The sequence below is a fragment of the Schistocerca gregaria genome, chromosome 1 (assembly GCF_023897955.1).
Source record: "Schistocerca gregaria isolate iqSchGreg1 chromosome 1, iqSchGreg1.2, whole genome shotgun sequence".
In the NCBI taxonomy this organism is placed as follows: Eukaryota; Metazoa; Arthropoda; class Insecta; order Orthoptera; family Acrididae; genus Schistocerca; species Schistocerca gregaria.
The window spans coordinates 298,609,309-298,635,098 of record NC_064920.1 but is presented as its reverse complement, the minus strand read 5'-3'; the positions used below and the strand labels follow the sequence as shown (position 1 = coordinate 298,635,098).

General features: G+C 38.2%; 1 protein-coding gene across 2 annotated transcripts in view; it reads right to left on the bottom strand.

Annotated features, from left to right (window-relative positions):
* Positions 1 to 2,019: 2,019 nt before the first annotated feature.
* Positions 2,020 to 25,790, bottom strand: part of LOC126341901 (dual specificity protein kinase CLK2) — a 36,987-nt gene continuing 13,216 nt past the window's right edge. For both annotated transcript variants that reach the window (XM_050001810.1, XM_050001811.1), the window contains 5 exons: positions 25,519 to 25,648; positions 25,272 to 25,416; positions 14,139 to 14,244; positions 12,527 to 12,744; positions 2,020 to 3,065 (listed from right to left, as the gene is read on the bottom strand). In XM_050001810.1, the coding sequence (XP_049857767.1) occupies positions 2,963 to 3,065; positions 12,527 to 12,744; positions 14,139 to 14,244; positions 25,272 to 25,416; positions 25,519 to 25,648 (702 nt within the window). In that variant the 3' untranslated portion in view covers positions 2,020 to 2,962. The remainder of the gene's footprint in view (positions 3,066 to 12,526; positions 12,745 to 14,138; positions 14,245 to 25,271; positions 25,417 to 25,518; positions 25,649 to 25,790) is intronic.

The following is a 25,790-nucleotide window of genomic DNA, read 5'->3' as shown; positions in this document are numbered from 1 at the left end:
GGACAAAATACAATACATTATGTGCTGTAATTTTTTTTTGAAAAAATATGTTGTAAGTGAGAAACATTTGCAATGTGAATGGTTCGCAGGTAGGTGTTGTCGAATTAATCTTGCCACAGTTTCCTCACTACGATCTGTTTTGCTTGCAGCACATAACACCTTCTCACTATCAATGCAATAAAGCCCCAACATTTGTCCCTTAGTGCACCAAGTTTTTACCACTTTTGGTGACTTGATATGGAAAATTTGTATATAGCTGTGGTGCCCAACAGCCACAGCCACAGTTCAGGTATCGCAAATTTTCTATACCAGTACATCACTGATAAAGGCTGGGCCCATGGAGGGAAAGAGATCTTCAGTTGCCAATACCCAGTGTTGTGGAACACTGCTTCTACGAGATTGGCCCAGCAACTGCAATCTGGTCAAAAGCCACACTACTGCCCACAGCCTTCAATTTCTCTGAGGTAAGCAAACCCACCCAATTAACACTTTTGAGATCCTGTGGTTGTCACATTTTATTATTGTATTGAACGTTGTTAAATTAGCACAACAGCTCAGAATGGGTTAGAGCTCTCATGCCTTTAAACTGATTCCTCTAATGGAACATTTGTTTCCAAATAATTCACTGGCGGGTAAGAAATTTATCTACCTAATTTTCTTGCATTCTGAATACAGAATCATACTGCCCGCACTCTACTGTATTTATTAATCGCTCATGATTAGGTTTGTATCTTACCTCATACCATTAATTTTTCATGTTGTCATTCGTGTGTTACTTCATGACTTCTTTGCTTGCACTGGTTTGTGAAACAGTTAGGACAACTGCTCTGGGGATCTGATGACTGTACAATGTTCTACCTATCAAACGCTTATCTTCCATAGCATAGTTACAACCCTTTAATATGAGTTTACAACTACAGTCTTATAAGGGGAGGCTATGACACTGGATTCATGGATTTACATCATGCTTTGTACACCTTTGGTAGGCCATTAAAGCAACACAATAAGCATGTAATAAAGTGAACTACATTGGCAATTATGAGAAAAATACACCTATTATGTAACTGATGTACCTGTACGTAAGTGCTGTGCTGACGTTAAAGAGTTCATGGTGGTCATATGGATAGAATTCAAGCTTCGTAAGATGGATTGTGTGGAAAGCTACGGTTCGACTCTTGCTCAATTTTTTTTTTTTTTTGTACAACTGTAAATCCTGCGATAGAAAAAAAAAATTGCACCTACACCATTCATTCTTGCTACATTAGCAGGATCTCACTGCTGCTATGCAGGTTAACTGCCAAATGCGGCCTGCATCTGTGTCTGCAGCTTGAATCATCGAGGTGCAAAGTAGTTGCTGATAGTTTGCCATATTGCATGTATAAGGGACTTCTCAAATAATGACAAGCATAAATTTTCAGGAAAACTTTGTGTGTTTCTTGATTTACTTGTCAAGAGTTATAAATATGTTTGTTCTGATAATTAAAATTTATTTACAAATAACAAGCAGTTAAATAACACAAAATTCACTAAAAATTCATGCAGTTTTTAAAATTATATTACCTATCGAATGTCACAGAAATTAAACAATATTACCAGTGATGTTAAAAATACAGATGGTTGAGCGGGAGTCGAACTGTTGCCTCATACAAAGTCTTACATAGCTTTAACACTACCCCCTTGACCATTATGAACTATATTATCTGGCACCTAGCCATAGAAACGTAAATTATATAACACACGCATAAAACTTCTCTTGCGATTTTCTCGAAATGGCCAGAGTAGTGCACCTTACTACTTTTTACATTATGTTATTTTAATGGTCTACTAAAGGTGCACAAAGTTTGAAGTAAATCTGTGATCCAAACAACGTGACCTCTCCTTGTTAGAAACTGAAGTACTCTTATTAATTTTATAATCTACAAGTCTGTATTTCATGTTTGGGTGACTGATCACATCAAGCAGTCTTGAGAAATGGAAATGTCACCATTGATTTACATCTCTTCTGCAGAAAAAGGAACATCGAACAAAAGGTAGCCTTTAATGACACTATCTTTTATTCCTATTTACATATGACCAAATTCCAAATGTGGGCTTGGATATTTGGTACAATGAGTACTGGAAGTTTTTTCATTACATATGAAGGCCTCTTACTAAGAGAATTGTGTACAAATAATAATGATTGATATAATCCCAAGCATATCGAATCTCAAAACGACATTACAACCACATATGGTTCTTAGATGTTTGTAACATTATATGAATATTACAAGTGAATATTCATTTCTAATTACTAATTTACTTTCTTACTGCCATAGTAAATTTTCACATGTAAAAGTATTCAATCTACAACAATGAGGTGGACACAGACCATGACAATAAATGCTTAATGCTCCAGTAAAAAAGAAAGTGATCTGCAATAAACTAAATCATCTGAGACAATTTTAGAAAACTGGACAAAAACATTACACTAAAAAAATACTGCTCCAAGTCTGAAAAATATAAATTATTTATTACTTATATTGATCCATCGTGAAAATGGGATTTTCTTTCTTTTATAATATGAAGATAACTTCGAAATTTTACAAATATTCACAGTTTGAGGCAAATGATCTTTACAATACTGCTATCAATGAAGCAAATGAATATGAATTAAACATGTAAAACACACTTTACATAAAAAGTCCTTAACGTTTTAGCAGTCCTTTTACTAAGACATTTGTATCAGCCTCTGGCGCACACACACACACACACACACACACACACACACACACACACACACATGTATGTACAGATATACAATAATGGGTGACATGGAAAGTGTCCCTATCAGGCACTACATTACAGTGAAAAATTCACTTCCAGGGAACCTGAAGCACTTCTTTTGCAGTAAGTCACTTCTTTTCAGGAACAATGCAGCTGTCCAAAGTCAAAATAAGGAGACAATGGCAGCTGGATGTCTGACTCAATTGTCCGAATCACCGTATGCACACCTCGATGTTGCTACACCAGGTGAACTTCCCCGACTGCGACTCGTACAGTGAGTTCCAGAACGCGGACTCCCATACCTGTGCACATTAAACATAATTGTCACTTCATGAGAGACAACTCAGTTTAAAAATTTCAGAATGCTGGATCATGTAAACAACTTGAGGACAGCAGCACGAAACTTTTAGATTTTCCATTAAATGTTTAGTGTGGCAAAACTATATTACGGATATGTTTCACAACTGCTACCAGATTTTATTACAATATCAGTCATTCAAAGCAGTGAAGGTGTGTGTGTGTGTGTGTGTGTGTGTGTGTGTGTATTTGAAAATGTCTTCCATATAATATTTTGCTGACAACTTATGTTTTCAGCAAGGTACCAGAAAAGCTGTAAGTGTTTCAATGCATAAGCCATAACAAAGATCAGAAGAGAGCAGTTCTGGATGAGGATGTGTGTACTTAAAATTTCTATGGTGTAAGGCCGGTATTACACTATCATATTTCTTTGACAAAGATTTGATCAAATATTCGTCAAATTTGACGAATCTGTGAGCCTTACAACGAAACGATAAAAGCAGTACACAAAATTTGCTACATGAGCTTCTAGCAGAGGACATAAGTTGTACGAGTTACCATCGGTTACAGTACAGCACTCTAATACCACAGTGTGCATTAACTAAAATAATACCTGAAATGCCTGAAGCAATATATAAAGCACTAAACGACCAACATCTGAAAGTAAAATAAATGTTCAAACCACTTTATGTGCAATAAAAACTATTTTTATTCTAGAACAAAGTAATAATTACATTTTGTGTCACACAACTACAAAATTAATAGAAATGTATGAAGCTGATGAGACACTTTAAAATGTCGGGCATCATGAGAACAAAAATAGATTAAGAAGACTGGCGAGCTAAAAGCACACACACACACACACACACACACACACACACACACACACACACACACACACACAGGGTGTCTTATTTATCTTTACCACCCTAAATAACTGTTTGTCCCTACGCAGATTACAAAATGTTTCAAGCAAATGCCTTTTAGCCATCAGTGGACATCGATCAGCGTGATTGCCTTCGTTGTAGCACTGTGTGTGTGTGTGTGTGTGTGTGTGTGTGTGTTTTAATTACAAAGATATGTGCAGCGGTATGACTTTTTTTAAAATGGCACCCTGTATTTTATATTCGGTAATTAATTTCCCTTCCTAAAGACCTATTCAAAAATGTGTCACAATGTACCATTCATTGAAACACAACATTATTAATTACATAACACAACACTGACGTTGACACTCCCAGCACAGAGCAGGTACTAGGGGGGGCAATGGATCACATTCAAGTGCTGACATTGACAGATGGCAAATGTAAACTTAAGTAGAATGCACATCCGTCATTCCGTCAACCACCGTCAGTTGAAGATTTGTGCGAGTAGAATGAACACCAATGGAGAGAAGGTGTAAATGTTACTCGTCTATGGGGACTGTAAGTCAGCAGAACAGTAATCGCAATTTCTTATGTACAGGTACATTTAGTACAGTAGTTTAGTCCATTTAAATATTGTTGTGTAGAGTAGGCATACAGTTAAGGCTGTCCCACCTAGAAACTGGATCGACATTTTTTTTATTGTTGTTTTTGTTGTTGTTGAAGGTAGGTGAAATGAGACGCAGGCACCGGAACTGTACGGAGAACGATAACCTGACAAGAACCCACTTTCCACACTTATGTTTTCTCATCTTGTTGCGATGCTGCACGAAATTGGTAGTTTCAACCCATGACAATGTAATCGTCTTTAGCACTCGCGCAGACAAAGCTGTCGAAGTTGCTGTTTTCGCTTCCATTGCTGTGAATCCACATGTTAGCACACAACAGTTTGAACACGAGATTGGCATTCCCAAAACCAGTGTACATCATATTCTTACATGTCAACGGTTCCATTCTTACCATGTACACCTACATTAAGAAATGGTTGGGAATAATTTCTAGAATCCTGTACAGTTCTGCCAGTGGGCACAGCTGCAAATCTTTTCCAACCCGACTACTTCTCCGATGTTCAATTTACCAGTGAATGTTCCTTCTCGAATAAGGGACAGGTAAACAAGAAACATGCATTATTGGTCCAGCAACAACCCACGATGGCTTGGACAGGTGGAACATCAGTGTCAATGGAGGGTTAACGCCTGATGTGGGATGCTTGGTACTACAATTATTGGCCCTTATTTCATCAATGGTAGTTTAAATGGCACAGCGTATGCCAACTTCCTCAGACAAATTCTTTCTCCTTTTCTGGATTAAGTGCCACTAAGAACCACTATGCATTTGTGGTATCAATACGATGGATGTCCAGCACATAATGCATTGTGTGTACGTCGCGTTCTGAACCGAAGGTTTCAAATAAGACGGAATGGTCGAGGAGGAACAGTTACTTGGCCTGCAAGGTCTCCCGATTTAAATTCTCTGGACTTTTTTCTTGGGGACGCATTAAAAGACAGTGTCTATCGCGATGTAACAACTCCAGAGGACATGCCAGAACATATCGTGTTTTAATTGTCTTCAGCAGGCAACACTGCATTGCTTTCTCGTGAGAATAACTTTGCCGGAGGACATTAATTTTCTTTTTTGTATCATCAGTGGTGGGCCGTATCTCAAGGCAAATGACCTCCACAATTTTTTTTTGTAGCTTTCCAGTCTTCTTAATCTATTTTTGTACTCTCAGAGCCTTACGTTGTAAAGAGCCTCATCAGCTTCATACATTTCTATTAATTTTGCAGTTGACGGGACAGACGAATTACACTTCAAAGCTATGTTTACAAACAGGCAGCGATGCTAGCGCTCCAAGGGGTAACGTTTCACAATGCAGTGAACAGAAGACAAGTGACTTATGATCAAATCTACTGCGAGGCCCTAGATTTAATCATATTTATTTGACGGCAAGAGAGATTTTAAGAAGTTCCCTATTACATCATCATATTTCTTTGATAAAGAAATAAGATAGTGTAATACCGGCCTAATTACTTAGTGAACTCTTTGCACTCTGAATTACAAAAATTTTATCTTAAAAGACCTTCAGAAATATCTATAATGTACCGTACTGTAATTGTCTACAAAGTCAGTGTGTATGGTGACATTTTTAACAGCTTTAAAAATTTGTTTTCCAGCTAGCACTTTGCATACAGTGACAGACAGACAAATCTGAGGTGGCTTTATTACCCTTCATTTTTCCGTCTACCCTCTCCAATGCAACCAGAAGATACAGTATGCATCAAGTTTCTGATTACCAGCATCGGATAAAAAGTAGTGGCAACACTGCCATAACATGAACATACGTCCAATGTCATGCACACTGTCCACAGGTGACAGCCGAAGGTCACTTAAAATAATGTAGTGAGCAGTGACAGCTGTGTTCGAGTCAGTTGCAGTCTGTGCAGTTGAGGAGGCCAGTTGTGTTTTGGGATGGCAAGAAAATCATTCAAGATCAGGCCAATGCATAGAAATGCCTTACTTCTCCTCATCCACATAATGTGTGCCATGAACCAGACGGTACCAAAGGCATGGTTATTGTGGCTTGATATCCATGGGTTAATCCTATATAATGCTGTACCACAGAGGCAGACGACCCTCCAGGCTAATACTTTAATTTCTTAATACATCAACTTCGACCCACACTGAAAAGAAAGACAGCACCTTCTGGCACTGCACCCATCAACCTTCAGGAGAATGCACCATACAACATGGAAAACCATATGCATGAGCTCCTGTGTATGTGAGGGTGGGAGATACTGAACATACACTGTATTTATCCCAAATGAGTGTGCATGATTACGAGCTGTCCATCAAAATGAGAAACAGACAGCGAAACAAAATAGAAGAATTCATGAGTGGCAGTCCTTGCGAGACACACACAGAAATAGCATGCTAATGGTGTGCGACACTTTCCATCTGTGGGGAAAGTTATTGACATGTGGGGCAATTATCTTGTGGCCATGTAATATGGTGAACATCTGAAAGTCTGGTATGAAAAAGGGCCTCTACTTTTCATCCAAACCATGTAACGGCGTGCGCCCGCCGTTACTGACAACGCCCTTTTGACGCGTCTGCAATTTGAAGCCTCCTGTGTGGTAAGGAGCAATTTATTCTATTCATAATATTGCTGTTATTCCATCCACTAAGTGTGTAATGTACCTGAACTGCATTCGTGTTATCACCCTAAAATCAGTATAATAATATGGTAGAGCTGAATGGTATGAGAGCTGAGCACAGAAAAATTATACCAATCCAAACACAAACATATAGTAACAATGGGTTCATATGCAGCACTTGCTGCCCGTTTTCACAAAAAGTTCAGCTTCTTGTAGTTCGTATTTCATGGACTCCTTCAGAAAAGGTTACAAACAGTGAAATACTAGCTCAGTAAAATACTAACTACTTTGCATTAATACTTGTTAGGTCTCTTGTCAGGGGTGTATTTATATTATTTTTATGGGCAGGGAACAAAAGCTGTGACATCAATAATTATCCATGTCACAGCTATGCACAGTGTCTATGATATGAAATCTATACGTTTGAGTCAAGGTGGTCTTTGCATGTAACAAATTTAAATCAACTTGACCGTTTTATTCAAACTTTACTAGCTTAATTAAAGTGAAGTAAATTAAAAGTATATATTACAGATGAAAGATAATATAAAACACTGAAAAATACTGCAATTTCAGTCTTCTCTTAAACTTTCGATAGAGGACTTCTAGCACTTCTGCTGTAAATTTTACGTTCCTATTGATGGGTATCAATGCTAAGCCATTCATTCTGCTTTCTGCCACAGTGCTAAGAAGGTAAGTTTTCAAGGGTTGCAGTGCAGAAAATAATCTTTCTCCTGTGCTAGTAGTGACAGGCAGAACTCATGGGAGCTGAATGAGGACTGTGATGTTTGGCACACAAGATGAAGTTTTATGAGCTTCTGCTGGAGATGCTGGCTTGTGGTCTTGTCTTTTCTACAACTGATTCCAGATTATCAGTTCCCCTTCAAAAACTGCGAACGGGAGAAATATTTTTCTATATTTCAGCACTCAACACTTCCCAGTGTCCCATCAGAACTGTGTTTTGGTATCAGCTTCTTTAAATGACGAAATGGCTTCAAGGTGTGCTTTGGGGTAATACAGCAACTTCATTACACATAAAATCTAGGAAAGGAATCCAGACTGTCACTCTAAAGTAATCAGCTGGGGGCATTTGTTCGATTCTTCTGTTGAGTTTTTATGTCTATGCCAAATTTCTCAACAATTTGTTCTGGTACCTTAAAGATACGATGAAAGTGTGAAATATTGTTCTGGTGAAGTTCTTGGAATCTGTTACACGCAAGCACACAAAGTTGCAATAAATTCTCAAGATGCAGTAGTTGCTGTGCAATAGTTAGGCTAGGAAATAGGTCTCTAAAATTAAGGACAGCATCATTCGCCTCAACTGATGTGTTTCACACAGTTTCTTTACTGTGTGAATCTTTTCCACTGGTAGATATTTGAGGCCATGACTAGCACAGTGACTGTAAATTGTTAATAACTTTCCTGTGATATAATTGCTCGAACTCCTTTAAATTCACCACTCATTTGCTGCTCTATCATAGGATTGTCCTCAGAAATAAGCTACACCAATACTCTTTGCTTCGATCTCCTGAAGGATGGCGTTTGATAGATTGTCACTATCAGGTCATTAATGTCAATGCATGTTAGAAATTATTCTCTTACATACTACTCTAAACATAAAAGAACCGCATGCACAGTGATAATTGTTCAGAGAAGCCTACATCGGGTTTCTCAGTCTGCTATTACGACAAAAATTTGAATCTCTTAGAGGAATCTACCACTTTTCCAGCAATAACATCAGCACAGCAATCTATTAAATTATTTTGTATTGTCTTCTGATATAAATGGATTTTTTGAGACCATATACATGTGTTTTGTTAATATTTCATCGCCTGCATCCATTCAAAAGTACTGTAAAGTGAGAGTTTTCCTCAGAATTAAAATTTCAATGATTCACTGTTTATCTCCTGTCTGTCTTCACCAACCAATAATCTATCATCTCTACACCCCCACAAGCATATAGTCTTGGCTCCAAATTATATTATTGCCTTTATAATTGGTATTAGTTATTTCAGTTTTTGTTCACTTTTCTCCTTCTAACCTAATCCATTATTGTTAAAACATCCGTTGACTACTTCAATCACATGCAGATAGTACTGCCAGGCAACCACATTTCCTCTTACAATACTCTTTCTCCCAGTCACTGTCTATAGTTACAGTTACTTTCTTATTCATTTTCAGTGGTCCATTCAATAGTCTTCCTGATTTCATACCGATGTTGCCTCCTCCTGCCCTAGCAAACAGAATGCAAGCTTTACTAAATCCACCACTTTTGTTATTAGAGGCCATTCAAACATTTTCTTCTAGCCATTTTCTCTGGAATGATCACATTCTATTACCACCTGCTACTTGCAGGAAGCAAAATTTGGCAGGAAGTACGAAAACACACTTCAACCACTGAAATATTAATTAATCAGTCAGATTTTAACGTCTGTTCACTAAATGACAATCATCATTTTCATGTATAATAGTCTTTTCATCAAATAAACCACTCAAATTACTTTACAGAGGAATTCCTAACAGAAGCTGAACCCACAATTGCTGGAAATGATGCCCTTCTCTAACATTAATTTCACTATTACCTTTAAGTGTAAAAAACACCCTAATGAAGTTTTGTCGTTTAGACCCACTCATATCATCTCCAGCTTAATGCATAGCGGGAATCAAACAAAATAATTTATGCTTACAAACAACTGATGAAGTGGTCACATTTTTCAAGTCCATTCCACAAGTAATAGATTGCCAACCTTGTTTGTTTAAATTATAGCTGTGCCTCTACTACAACCTTCTACCAGCCACAGTTGCAAATACGTATGTGCAAAATGTATGTGTCATGAATGCTGTGTACCAACAAGCAATATTTTATTTTTGCTAATAACTGTTTGTGTGTAGACATACAGCTGACACCCCCCCCCCCCCCTTTTAAATCTGCCACTGTCTATTGTCGATATTTCAATGGTTCAGAAAATGTGGGAGACTTAGCTTATATGCATCATCCCGTAATGTAAGCTATATGCAATTTTATGTTTTTTCTGCAAGTGTGTGACCTTTTGTTTACTCTAAAAATCCTTAAGCTCATAGCAAACACAAGAGAGAATTCAAATTGTATAAATCACGACAGTTTCACACGCGACTGTTACTACTAACACAGAACTTAGCTTATGCAGCAGTGGTTACGACATAAAAACTATACATTAAAAATGCTTGCAGTAGCACCAGTTGTATAAAATTTCTCAATTTGTAATTCTTTAAGTTTGATTGAAACAGAAAACTGGAAACATACTGTATGCAGAACAAATTTCAAGCTTCTCTTTCAAAAAGACCAATACTGAAAATCAAATTTCTGTACAAACACAGCCAATTTTGATTTTAATTTATTTTCCTCAGATTAGCCCCACCTCTTTGTTCATAGCCTCACATATTCACTATTCAGTCACAAGATAGGTAAAGGAGTGTTTAGACAAGCCGTATTTCATGACAATATGTGGTCACAACAGCACTGAGCTGCAATGCACGCAGTACTGTTGATGTTGGAAGTCCTTTGCCAAAGTTATCCACCGACGCTGAGAATATTTCATATTGCAGGGCCATTTCTATCTCCGTGCTTGTGTGTAAGAGTCTCCCTAACACTCTCATCTTTGTTTTCTGCTTCTCCCAGTGACAGCACTGAACAAAAACAATATTTCATTTTGTTCATTGTTGCACACAATGGAGAAATGTACAAACAAGAGAAATATGAATTTCACAAATACAACTTATGTTATGACCAGAGCTATGGTTTGTCAGAAGTAATGTACATAAAGATTGCATATAGAGGAAGAAGAGTTGGTGAGCTGTTAATGATGAACTCAGTACCACACTTGGGAAGCGTACAAAAAATTTCGAAGGTTTCGAATCTATGGCAAATTTGAGACTATCACGTTTCATTAATATTTGCAGCCACTTTCTTCTGTTGCTAATAACTTCAATTATGTTTTATCATCAAAATAAGAAAACTTTTGCCTTTTGCAACCATCTTCTATTCAAAAAGTGCCAGACATGTTCCATGCAGCCATGTTACGCATCTTCATCTTATTAATTATACATATTTTTTGTGAGAGCTTTGTAATGATTTCTTTTGCAGTTAGTTTGGATCTACCTATATCTATTTACAATTATATATTTGTGTATTTTACTCACATTAATTTTCTTGTCCCCTTCATCGGCCATTTGTTGTCCCGTATGTGCTATATCATGCGCATTTAGCAAGTACAGGACAACAAGTGTATGAATGAACAGGACACTAAAATAAATGTAACTAAAAACCACAAACATATAATTGTAAACAGATATAGATTGATTGTCACAAACTGCAAAAAGATCACCACAAATACCACATAAAATATATCTAATTAATAATTTTGTATGTGCTACAGAACCACTAGAGTTTCCCAACACGAACAGAGGAAACATTACTGGTACTCAAGAATAAATTTCAGTTGCAAGAGAATTAAGTTTTCCTATCTTTACGATAAAAGATAATTGGTGTTGTGTCACAAGTTTCCATGTGCTGCTCCCACCGCCGCTGCTGCTGGTGGTGGTAGTAGCGATAGTGGAGAAATTCTTCAGTTCTACCAAATAATTGCACATTCACACGTCTGGTACCAAAAGGCTTATTGCTGAATAGTGCACTCTGAAGTAGTACAGTTAACTTTTGTTCTGATCATCGGAAGCTGAAAACTGAGGATGATCATTAATTTTGTTTTAACTGGTATACCTACTCATATTTGTATCAGTTTTAGCAGTTCTTGGACAAACTGTTTCTATGAGATACTTAAAATCGTGTTTTGACATTTAGTAAAATTCTAGGAAAGGCATGTATGCAGTATTAGTTCAGGAGCAGAAGTTTCTGAAGCATTACGCTTACTTAAAGAATAACACATCCACAAGTCATAGTTTTTCTGTTTCTTTCTAACTTTATTCCTTTTGTGATGTAAAAGCAGGACAGTTGCACACACTCCCACCATCTTTTATTTCTTCCATTTTGTGGCATTAGTGTGGCCCATGTACATACTTCTGACCCAGTAATGTACTGCTGCAAACATAGCTGGACGTCAGTTGGCAATCAGCCATTTTTATAGCCCATGTAAACATACCAATTCAATTCATATTTCGAAACTGCAGGATAGGGTCCGGGAAACAATGTAGTATAATACTTTCTTAAAAGTGACTTGTCCCAATACAGTATTAGTTCAATTTCCTTTACTATTAGTCACCACAAAATGATTTGAGGTGTGGTCCTCAGAAACTTCTGATTAATCTTTAACTATTTTTATGATGTGCTACTGCAAGCAATGCATTGAAACTAGAGAGAGCGCTGAGTTGGCGCTCACCCAGCGCTAGCCTCTTCACCGTGAGAGGGAGTGGCTTCGCTCGCGGTCCCGGTCCGAAGATGCACTGCCTCCACCACGCCTGTCACTGCCAAGCCTCTGGTGTGGTGGAATTTTATCGAAGAATGGATGCCTCATTGCTTCAGCTAACGTGATGCGTGCTGAGGGTTCATACTCCAGCATTCGAGACACCAAGTCAAATAACTGCCGATGATCCTCATCATCACTGTGTTGGTATCGCTAAAAATATTGCAAGTTAGCATTACTTCCACATTCATACATTTGCAACAATCGATCATAACAAGTACCATTATTTAATTCCTACTGAAAATTACAAAAGTCAATGAAATAAGAGGTATTTTTGTTCAGTTGTCAAAATTTAGCCAATCTCAAATAACATAACAATTTCCAAGAAAATGCAAGGATATAAATCTAGGCTGACTACTATGTAACTAATGATAATTGGAAAGAAAAGAAGATATAATTTAAGTTCTATATCGGAGCAGCAGATTATTAGTTACTTCAAAAACTGTATTAGGAAATATTGGGTATGGGAACCACCACTTAAAATTTTTGTACGTGTTAAATTACATAAACATTAATACTCAAACACGAGTGAAATGTTTACCAAGCAGCCAGTAGATGCCATTGACAGCATTAAGTAAAGATGCATGTTTGTAAGGCAGTCAACATTCTCAGATCGCAAAAGAAAAATAAGACTGCAGGTACTGTCATGAACATTCAATGGTTGACATTCAGTACAGATATATAATTCACTAATAACTTAATAAAATAGAAAGGAACTTCCACACGGGAAAAATATATTAAAAACAAAGATTCCAAGACTTACCAAGCGGGAAAGCACCGGTAGATAGGCACAATGAATAAAACACACAAACACACACACACAGAATTTCGAGCTTTCGCAACCGGCGGCTGCTTCGTCAGGAAAGAGGGAAGGAAAAGGAAACATGAAAGGATGTGGGTTTTAAGGGAGAGGGTAAGGAGTCATTCCAATCCCGGGAGCGGAGAGACTTACCTTAGGGGGAAAAAAGGATAGGTATATACTCGCGCACCCACACACACACACACACACACACACACACACACACACACACACACACACAAACAAACACACAAACACACACACACACACACACACACACACACACACACACACACACACACAAACAAACACAAACAAACACAAACAAACACAAACAAACACACACACACACACCCATACATACATACACAGACACAAGCAGACATATTTCATATATGTGTGCTCGCGCTCATACCTGTCCTTTCTTCCCCCTAAGGTAAGTCTTTCCGCTCCTGGGATTGGAATGACTCCTTACCCTCTCCCTTAAAACCCACATCCTTTTGTCTTTCCCTCTCCTTCCTTCTTTCCTGATGAAGCAATAGTTGGTTGCTAAATCTTGAATTTTGTGTGTATGTTTATGCGTCTATCGACCTGCCAGCGCTTTCGTTTGGTAAGTCACATCATCTTTGTTTTCACTAATAACTTACAAACACAAAAAGTAAAAATTACTAGCACAGTGACAACCCTCACCCATGAATTTACTTATAATACCTACACTGACTAAAATCAAAGAGTTTCAGTAACTTACATGTAGAGGCTTGCAATTTTCCCTCACATAGCGGCCAGCAGAACTCTTTTCATCCCAGTCTAATTTCCCATGGTAGAAGTACTTCGTCTTCGTCTTCCGTGCCATTCTGTAACAGAAAGTAAATTTCAGTAATTACATTTAAAAACACGACATTACTAGCTGTAATGAATAACTAGAGAACATGTATGAGAAACACAATTCAATCCTATTTGCTTATAACTAAAGTGTGTTATTTGTACTTATGATGCCATCACATTTCTCTGTGCACAATACTGAGTAAAATGTGTTAAGGAACAAGTCCCATTCATTTTTAAAATATTGTGTCATTTAATGAACACAGTTTAACAAATACTGGATTTAGCTATGAGAAAATGGTTAACTAGGTTATAAGCAATGTCTAAGTAACAGACTGTGATGTACAAACGGTACAAAGTGTTTTTAGGGTTAGGTACCTCAAGTGGTAAAAATTGAAGCCTTATAGGATTGTTTTGTTGTCTGTCAGCCTGTATGACTTAAGAACCCTTTTCCTCAGTAACAGTTTGCGATATCAAGCTGAAATTTAAGTCACAATAAGGTCTAAGGGGCCCTGGCAGTGTAAGACATTTAGTTCTACGCCACATGTGAGCAACTGGTGACCCACGAGCCTGGATCTGGTCTGCAACTGGTTTGAATCTGGCCCGCAGAAAGATATATGCAAGGCAGAGAGAGTCGCACTCACTCTGTACTCTGCCCAGGACATATTTTCAGATTTTTCCATGAACACTTGGCTCGCCTCTGAAGGTTAGCAGCTTGTGACACATGCCAGTGAGTTGTACTTACTCCATGCATGTGTAATGTAATTTCACCACTTCTGTATTTGAATAAAAACTAAAACTTGTTTCCAGTCTGAGCACCAAGTTATGGCCCATGTGCTCATACATATCTTGAAAATGAGTGAAACAGCTCACCATTGTGCTATGGTGTAGGGAGAACTATTTTTGCCACTTGCTCAATCCTCTCTCTGTCCCCTGTCTATATCTTCGCTCCCCATTGATAGATAGGAGATGTTAACACTAGGTAATAATGGAATAAAAATTACCAACTAGCCCTAAAATGCCTATTTGAACGACAGCAGGATGCTGTTGATATAGGTACATTACCCCGTAACAGGGTTGCCCAAGTTTCCCCAAAGTGAAATTCCCTGATTTCGAGACAAGCTGTAGTATTCTTCCACGACAAATTTTGAGATCTGTGTTTCACGAAGATCAATGACGTTATTTTAATAAAATTGGTGACAAAAATATGCATTTCCTTGGTGTTGCAAGACAGATTTAAAGTTCGTTTAACAATTTCAGAAATAAACTCAGAAAGAAGTAGGCCTCTTGAACAAAGTGAATAAGGTGGGGAAGAATTGTGTAAACCAACAATCTAGGTGGCCACCAATAAAAAGTCTGTTCTAGTACATTTCTTGTTGTCAGATACTACCCACTGTGCTATATCATCATTTTATAAGTATTTTGTGATTTTCCTCTTGAGAAATATTTGACTATGTAGTGTACAAACTACCAGGAACTGAATTTTTTCTTCTTCTTATCACCACCAGGGTGTAAACGTGGACAAGAGGAAACATTTCCCGGATCTCCCAGTTAAAAAATACATTTTCTCCCGGGTGACAATTCACTTTTCCCATGTTAAATGACTGTATACTTTCCATCGGAACTGTAAAACTTATCAATCCTTTGAATAGATATGGTTTTATGCAGCAGCGTAGAATTTCTCGGCACTTTAGAAAACAAAACTCGGGGAAAAAACGTTTTGGAAAATCTTTGGTAAGCAGCAACATGTACACTGCAAAATTTCGTATTACGGAAGTATGAATTCGAATTCCACCAACGGTAAAAGTTAATGGTTTAAGTTGCTATACATAGTGTTGCTACAAGAATAGCAAAGCTTTCGCATATAATATTTGTCTCTAAGATTAATAAGCTACAAGAGAAGCTAAGATTTCACATATAATGTTTATCTGCTTAGCGCATGTTACACTTGAGAGCAAACACTTTGTGATTTAAGAAATTCATCGTACATTCGCGCACGTAGTTCATCTTGCGTAAAAGAAAATCTACTTTGAAAATAAAGCTTTTCGAACCACAATTCGCAATATTTTCCCGTGATCTGTTAGAAATAGACTCATTTCAGCAGTTCTGGAGAGTGCCAGATAAGAGGCGTCACCGCACTTGCGCAGCTACGGTGATGTAGGAAACCAGTATGTTCGTACATGTAAAACATTAAAAGATCTTTCTTACATTATGTCATAAAAGAAACAAGACATCAGAAAATACTCCAAGAGCGCCGGAATTTCGTGAACCACACTAAAATGCATAGTTCGCCTTAAAGCGCACATTTGTATGTCCAGATTCCCAATGACATAGACCTTGACCTGATATTAAGCTTTTCGGTATGGTTTTCGGGAAGTAAATTTTCTTGGAGTACCAGTAATGTATTACCTCATGTTTGGTTCTTTATTTTGTCATAATGTCATACGAGCTAGAAGATGAAAACATGCACTTGAAATGCAGCGAACAGTTAAAACTAGCCAATAGTGTGGAATTAAAACACTTCGTTTCAAATAAATTTACTGCCTCAGGGGAAATCTTAATAAAGGCCAAATTTCTATAGCAAACCGACACAATAACTTTATTGTTCTGCAAGGCGATTAATGCTACACTGTCAGAAAGGCAGAAATAAAATAAAATCTTAAACTAGTAACATATTTCAGCCCTCCATAATTATACGAATGTATTTTAATTCACTTCATAGCTCCCAGCCACATTTGACATGAGACCAGTAAACGAAGAGGAAACAGAAAAATCACTAAATGTAAACACGGGTCACGTGGAGACTACCCCCCACCCCCACCATAACTCAGACTGCACTGCGCATGTCTTTCTGAAGAGTCTGATACATAAAACATATATCTTCGAGGAAATGTAAAACATGTTATTTGGTCTTCAGTAAGCCGAAGTGCAGTGCCACACCTCTTCAAACAACATTCTTATACCACATGTCACTGTATTGTGCTCTGTGGAACTCTAATGTGTATATTTTGCAATCCATACCATCAAACTATTTCACACAGTGGCAATTAAAATGTCCTGTAGTGCCTGTCCTGCTCCCAGTTGGCTGGTTTGACATCTTGTCCCTCTAAAAAATAAACGCAACTAATACTGGATGGGATTAATTGTAACCGGGAGAACAAGAACTCTTCAGAAAATCTGGTCTTTTTATTGCCTATTAGCTCATAACATGCTCGTCTGTGTGACATAAAATTAAATGTAGGATACCTAAAACCTGTAAAGACAAGAGACAGCAAGACAGTACACATTTCTTCAGTCATTAGATCCTAGCGATTTTTCTCGCTAATCCTGCTGCAGCTTTACATGGCGTGCTTTCCTTTCTGCGAAAGAACTATTACCTCATCAAAGTTCGTCAAACATTTTGCTACATGAAAAATCTAAATGTCGTCGTCTAATGCTGAAAAAGCTGTTAATACATATAATCTAAGACTGGTGTGGTTTCTTGATCTGATTGTCTATTTTGTCATTGTGTGCTGGAAAAAACAAAATAAGCCTTTGTAATATTGTAGCAATTGTGACGCGCGCAAAATAAATGAGACTGTTTTAGCAATAATGATCATTTTTAGAATACGACAATATAATTCACGAAGTACCAATACAAAATACCTATTTGGCCTACTACAATCAAAAAGCTTTGTTTGGAAATAGTTTCACATTTCATTTGTATGCTCCAATTTCTCATGAACGAGACTGACAAGGATTCCCCTGGCATAGAAATCACGTACACTATGCACACATTCACATGTCGACTTATAATTCTTTCAGAAATGTGTTCAAAAATGTCCAAAAACCAGCAGGGCAGCGTTTTAAAATCGTATGAATAATCGAGACTGAAATGCGCTGGATGCTAGGTGCTTTGTTTTTTCCTCAAGAATATAAATTTGTTCCCTCCCCCTGAAAGTGCCACCCAGTTTGCATCCAACCCCCCCCCCCCTCCCTCCACTAGATCCGTGCCTGCTGTGTACGTGTGAATCTGGCAGCTTGGGTGCGCCAGTAAAATTTTGCCGGGTACCCCATGAGTGTGGTTGCTGCAACTATTGCTTACACAGCCAACAGCCACATTCCTGTAGCCAGAAGCGGGAGAAGGTATTACTCATACACGACGCAACTCCACGTGTGCATGAGCTCGCTCATAAATGTGTAAATGAATCTAATGAAACAGTTGCGATGTCACGCTCATTGGAGGCAATTCGTTGTTATGAAGCATTGCATAGACTTCCTAAACCCATTGGCACATTTTGCTGTTTGCACACACTTGTACGTGCACCAATGTGTTATTTTAGTGGCGCATTTCCTTTGAAATTTAAGTTTTATTTTATATTATTTTATTTTTTTCTCCTCTCTCGTTCATGTTTTAATGCCGCAGTATTATTGTACAGTAGCAGGTTACAGTAATATCCTTTGCTAGAGTATCGGTTCTTACCAGTCAAAATTACAAAAATTTAGCTGAAAACTGAACAATGAAAATTCCCAGAATTCTAAAAAATTCCACAGGTTTTTCCAGGATCTCCTGGTTGACCAGGGTCGTATACACCCTGATCACTAACATACAAATTACTCTTGAAGTGTCAAAATGTATTAGAATGCACAAAATATATATGAAATGCTGCACTGTACAATGTACTTGTGCCGAGACTGTCGCAATTCCTGAAATACATCACCCATGGCCTCTGGCCTGTTGAGGAGCACCCCACTCCTGGATTGGATTACGCCACTCAGCAACAGACGCACATCGGTGAGACTGTATCAGACAGGGCACACCTGTAAATTAGTGGGAACCAAATGGCTTCAGATCGGCAGGCCCGATTCTTGATAGATACCCACAAAAAACGGCCCGAAGTTTCGGCCCGGAGTGGAAATCCAGTCATTTGGCGAGCTATTCAAGAACCACAAACAACATTTTGTTGAAATGAAACCACAGTGATCAATCATGCAACAGATAACTTGTTCAAACACAGCGACAAGCGATAATAATGAGGATCGGTAGCAATGCATCATAAAGATGATTGGTGAGCACATAGAAAAGACAAACACAACTGCATTTTCAGCCATAGCTTTTGTCAGAAAATGAGAGCTCACTAACATTCACACAATCACTCTGATAACTCCTGCACATCTGACAGCCATCTCCAGCTGCCGCATCAAGTCCCAGAATCAGATCCAAACAAACCACTCCTCTTGCCTCCCTGCTTCGCAATCAGCAGCTGCTAGGCTAGCGGCAAGAACTGGTGGCAGCACTGACTGCAAGCTGAGAGGAGTGGTAATAAGAAGAGAAGCAGTAGTAATGAGGGAGTAAGGAAGCAGCGCACATACTCAGCTGCATCCAACCAGTGACGATGCACGACAACGCAGTAAAACAGTTTTATCTTCTGAAACAAAAACGAGGTTTTTCCAGAGTATTTTTGTTTTTCAAAATCCCCTAACATGTTTGAAATTCCCTGAATTCCAGTACCTGTGGCAACCCTGCACAAACATTAACACTGCAAATAGCACTGTTGCCTGGTGTGACAAGGTGGCCTATAAAGTTAAGTAAGCACGTGAATGAGGCCTGAGGATCACCAAAGGCTGCCCACAGCCCCCATTAATATCCAACACAATAAAAAGATACAGCCACTTATGTCACATACTTGACACTCACCTCACTTATCAAAGCCTATGGGGTACCTCACTTATCAAAGCCTATGGGGTACTTCCAGTTGACACAGAGATATGAAACCTTGCTTCATGCCAAATTTCTTATTACAAGTAAAGGAAGGAAACTCTAAATTATTAATTTGTAATTAAACCACATAAAAATATCCTTTTGCCATTCGAACTTCAATTGCATTCGTTATCTGTTAAAAGCATTGTAGGAAAGTATTACTGCATTCAAATATAAAATGTAAGTTGCATTTATGTTTTAGCAAGCATGTTAAAAAATATTTTTTTAATCTTCTCTGTCTACATGTATAAACTGAAGTCCCTTGCTAACTTAATTTTGTATGTCCAAGCCTTGTCTCAGTAAGTATTGCACATATTTTGATGACAGTCTCAGATACAAGGACATACTTGACAGCATCAATATGGCTAATAGGTGAAAATGATAGACATTATCAATTTTTGGGATAGATGAACTACCTACACACATTATTAAGTTTTTACAGGCCCTCAGTGAGCGAGACCTACTCACACTTGGCTGTATAACCACTTCTCAAAAAGTATTGTTCCTCTGTTTCAGAAATTCACTGAACTGTTCTAAATTCTCTTGCTATTATGCAACTAACAGTCTGCTAATTTTTCTTCCAGTGTACCATCCTACAATGGAACAGGAATTGGGGGAAAAGTATTTCACAGCAATGTCTACCCTTCATCACAGTGTGTCATAGCTCAAATAGAAACAACTGTTGCAGTACAAGTTCTAGTCCAAAACTGATATGATTGAGATAAAAATGTGCCTGTTTTATTGGTTACGAGAAAGCCTTCCCTTTGGCAAGGTAGAACATCATAGACTTATGGACATTCTCAAAAGAATGAATACAGATGAGACAGACACACACTGTATAGACAATTTGTGCTGGAATCAGACAACACAGAATAAATTTCATAATAAGGACCCCTACTTTACAAATATTTGTACAGGAGTCCAACAAGGATGAGTACTGTTACTCCTGTTGTTCACTTGGTATTCGAAGTACTGTCCAGTACGCACCTTCTTGCAAAAAGGCATGGAAAACGTGGTCTTCAACAAGAATGATCATCAACATAGCAGGAGATCATAGCAGTAACCTGGTTCTGAATATTGAGACCAAAAGTGACACATTCTGTGTGTCTCACATGACAGAAAGAAGACGGACTCCTCTCCAAAGAAAAAACTGAGATTCAGTGGCTCCTTAATACGTTGACTGCTATGAGGCTGGCAGTGGCACAGCAGAGCCACGTGGTGCAGCAATTGACGGCCACACAGCAGTCTATATGAAGTTTAAGTACCTTGAAAATTGGCTCTGTGAAGAGTGGAGATCAGGCATGGGGATAAAATGTCACACTAAGAACACCGATAATGCATCTACAAAATTCAAGAAACTTCTCAGAAGTACAAATCCTGACCTAAATCTCGAAGTCTGTACTTCCTACACGGTTCTGAGAAATGAATGTCTAATACGCTAACAGCAAGGAAGATCCAGGCCTTTAAAAATGGATTTACCCCAGAATCCATGTAACACCATGGACAGTACGAATAATGAACACTGAAATATTGCAAAAACAGCAATAAATACTAGGGTGGTTTGAAAAGTTCTCGGAATAACCACGAGAGGTCAGTGCTAGTGCAATGAGTTGTTCATGTGATATTCACTGGCTGGTGCCTGTAAACATGTGCCACGCCAGTGCTCTCGGAAAAGAGCTAGGCAGTGACATGGCTCTGTTGTTCCCGTGTAGTGATTTGCGAAGGTGGAAAGGGGGCAGTGATTAAGTACTTTGTAAAAAAAGGTTTGGAAGCAAAGGACATTCCTGCCGATTTCCAGAATACACTGGAGGACTCTACTCCTTCATATTCAACTGTTGCCTAGTGCACAAATGAATTTAAATATGGTCGGGAGAGCTTAGATGATAATTTGCGCAGAGGTTGGCCTAGACGTGTCACTAGTCCAGAAATCATTGCAAAAATGCACAAAATGATCACAGAGGACTGCTGTTGAAAGTGCTTGAAATTGCTCACGCTCACCAGATGTCATCTGAAAGAGTATACCACATTTTAACTGAAGATTTGGAAATAAAAAAAATTATCTGCAAGATGGGTGCCGCGACACTCTACAATGGATCAAAAACGCATGAGAATGGACGTATCTGAAGAATGTTTGTTCCATTTTAGGAGAAACAAATAAGATTTTTTGAGCCAGCTTGTGACCGCAGATGAAACTTGGGTGCAATACTATACCCCAGAGACAAAACAACAGTCAAAGCAGTGGAAACATGAGGATTGTCTGCCACAAAAGAAAGCAAAGCAATTCCTTAGGTGGGGAAGGTCATGGCATCAGCATTCTGGGATGCGATGGGGATTCTGTTTGTAGATTATCTCCCCACTGGGCAAACAACTGCTGGAGAATAGTGCGCTAATCTCCTGGACAAATTGCAACACAGAATATATATATATATATATATATATATATATATATATATATATATATATATATATATGGGAAAAATATATTAAAAACAAAGATTCCAAGACTTACCAAGCAGGAAAGCGCCAGCAGACAGGCACAATGAACAAAACACACACACAGAATTACTAGCTTTCGCAACCGATGGTTGCTTCTTCAGGAAAGAGGGAAGGAGAGGGAAAGACGAAAGGATGTGGGTTTTAAGGGAGAGGGTAAGGAGTCATTCCAATCCCGGGAGCAAAAAGACTTACCTTAGGGGGAAAAAAGGATAGGCATATACGCGCGCGCGCGCGCACACACACACATGCAGACATATTTAAAGGCTGTGTGTGTGTGTGTGTGTGTGTGTGTGTGTGTGTGTGTGTGTGTGTGTGTGTGTGTGTGTGTGTGTGCACACACCTGTCCTTTTTTCCCCTAAGGTAAGTCTTTCCGCTCCCGGGATTGGAATGACTCCTTACCCTCTCCATTAAAAACCCACATCCTTTCGTCTTTCCCTCTCCTTCCCTCTTTCCTTAAGAAGCAACCATTGGTTGTGAAAGCTAGAATTTTGTGTTTTTGTTTATGTGTCTATCGACCTGCCAGCGCTTTTGTTTGTTAAGTCCCATCATTTTTGTTTTTAGATATAATTTTTCCACGTGGAATGTTTCCCTCTAAGTACTTTCTATTCTGTTCCAAGAACTTTTCAAACCACACTCATATTAGCAACATTTATGAGAAGAAAACCTGCATACCTGTAACAAATCTTGTGTAACACCAAACATTTACTTCTACAGTTGATTATAGAATGGAAGATCGAGGATAAAAGAAGGAAGGGACGAAGAATAATATATCTGTTATATCACTAAAGCTCCCTTTTAACACATCACTGGGGACTGATTTATATTTTCTCTATACAGCAGCTCAAAATTGGTGCAATAGCCTCTTCCTCGTAATGATTATTGCCATGACCACTTCACAGTGTTCCTTTGCTAGAATTTCACAGGTCTCTTAGGTGTGGACGTCAAACCTCCATCACATGATGTACCACAACCAGACTTTGCTAAGCAATTTAACACTGTCTGCTGCATCACTATTCCCTGCAGCAATAAATATTCACTTGGCCTGTAAAATGCTATGCTTCATCAATTCCTTCACCTCTTGGAATGCAATTTATATCTTAACGACTTCCAACATTGTATTTTGCTTTAATGAATTTTATTATGTCCAGGTCTTCAGGCTACAGATGACTTGTGCAGTTCGGTGGATAAAAACAACATTACTATTTCTCAGGAATGATGTTTCCTTGGTATGTACAAGGCACCAGTCAATCATAAGTAATATTTTTCTACCTGCAGCACCCATTTTGGCGTCTACATGCCTGAAACATCTTTTAAAGATTTTCTATATCATCCAGGCATTCATGTTGTAATCTGAAGTACAAGAAGTGTCAACATTTAAAAATACCATAGAGTTTTAAATTTACCTATTTTCAGTAGCAAAAACTCTCACTCCCACTGCTATTTACAAGCAGTTTCACAGTCACTGAAAAGTTGCATCTGCATTAAAAATGTCTCTAGGCTCATAACCTATATTAATTGCAGCAATGTAGTGCTCTTCCAGGGCTTCACATTTTCTACATCCACTTTAAAATGATTGTGGCATTTCTTAAAATAATCTAACCATCCATCTGACCCACTGAAATGTTCAACATCAATTATCAGGGTGATTTCCTGAGCTGTCTTGTACAACTGGCCCACTTACAGGAATGCTGTCACTTTTTATTCCTTGAAACAATTTTAAATGGGTAGTTTTCACATCATATAATGTTGACTGGCAGATTTTCTTTCTTTTGCAGTGAGAGGAACTGCTAGCTTTGGAATTTAATAAAGTTTCCTAGTTTCTGAGAATGCTGCCATGCGGGATTAGACGAGTGGTCTAAGGCACTGCAGTCATGGACTGTGCGGCTGGTCCCGGCGGAGTTTCAAGTCCTCCCTCGAGCAGGGGTGCGTATGTTTGTCCTTAGGGTAATTTACGTTAAGTAGTGTGCAAGCTTAGGGACTGATGACCTTAGCAGTTAAGTCCCATAAGATTTCACACACATTTGAACATTTGAGAACGCTGCAAATTAAGACTGAAAAATCTTACATCTTTGCTATGCCTGTAAGTTGTTTTTGTTACGACTGCCTTCAACAGCATAGATGATTTGTCAGATTTTGCTCAATCTTAAGCTTTTTATGTTTGCCTGCCCTAACTCCACAGAAACATAAAACTCGTGAATTCGACTACAACAAAGTCAACGCTTCATAGCTCCTACATACATGCCAAATGAAATAATGAATTGCAATATACTGCCATGACAGCACGGTGTACAACCAAGTGAAACTTAAATCGGGAAAACTCCCTCGTGCACGTTAGAAATTGCTTAAAAACTGGATTTTAATTTTCAGCATGTTTCATGTTTATTTCTTAAAAGCATAATTTTTGTTAAACTGTGATCTGTTGAAAGTGAGGAAGAATAACCTCCTCCTGATGGTAGTATTGCCAGAATTAACGGATATATTCGTTAGAAGTGCAATTTCCTTAAAAGCGGGTTTGTTAATTTTGGGTTTTCCTGTACAGATTGTGGTCTACTGAATACAAACTCATTTTGTAGTTAACATCAATTAAAGGATACGCAATAGCAGCAGCAGAACTAGTTAACAACTTGATGGGGGAAAAAAAATAAATCAAGCCTGATTAAAAATACACGTGAATTAATTTGATTCAATATGAGATGAAAATTAAAACTGAATTGGTACATTTTTTGACTCTCACTACTTACAGTAACTGCAGTCCAATAAATTTTGCTGGGGTCTCTGGACCACCACTGTACAAACAATTGGTGCTTATTCTACTGTACTCACCTGTAAGGTATAGGACCAAGAATTCGTTCCATCATTGCTAAATGCTCCCTATTATCATGTGTCTGGAATAGTGTTATACCCAGATACAATTCGAAAATTATGCACCCGATGGACCAAACATCACATGGTTGCGCCCAGCCAAGTTCTGAAACAAATCTCAATCTTAGCCATAAGGGGTTTCAACAAAGGCTAACACAGGGACAGTGACAATGCTCAGTACACATGGGCAACAAATATTTTGTCATACCAAGAATAACTTCTGGTGCACGATAATGCCGTGTTGAAACAATTGTACTGTGATGTTCGTGGTCAAATGTCGCACTGCCAAAGTCTATTAACCTCACATCAGTGCGCTTCACACGTCTGACATCCCTCTTCTGTGAACAATTAATGATATGGAGTATTTTTCCTCATGTTTAGCATTAAACACTAACTAAAAAGCTTCATGTAACATTTATCTCAATTACTCTCAATGCTGTAGTAAAAAACTGGACAGCATAGTTATAGTCTACAAATTTT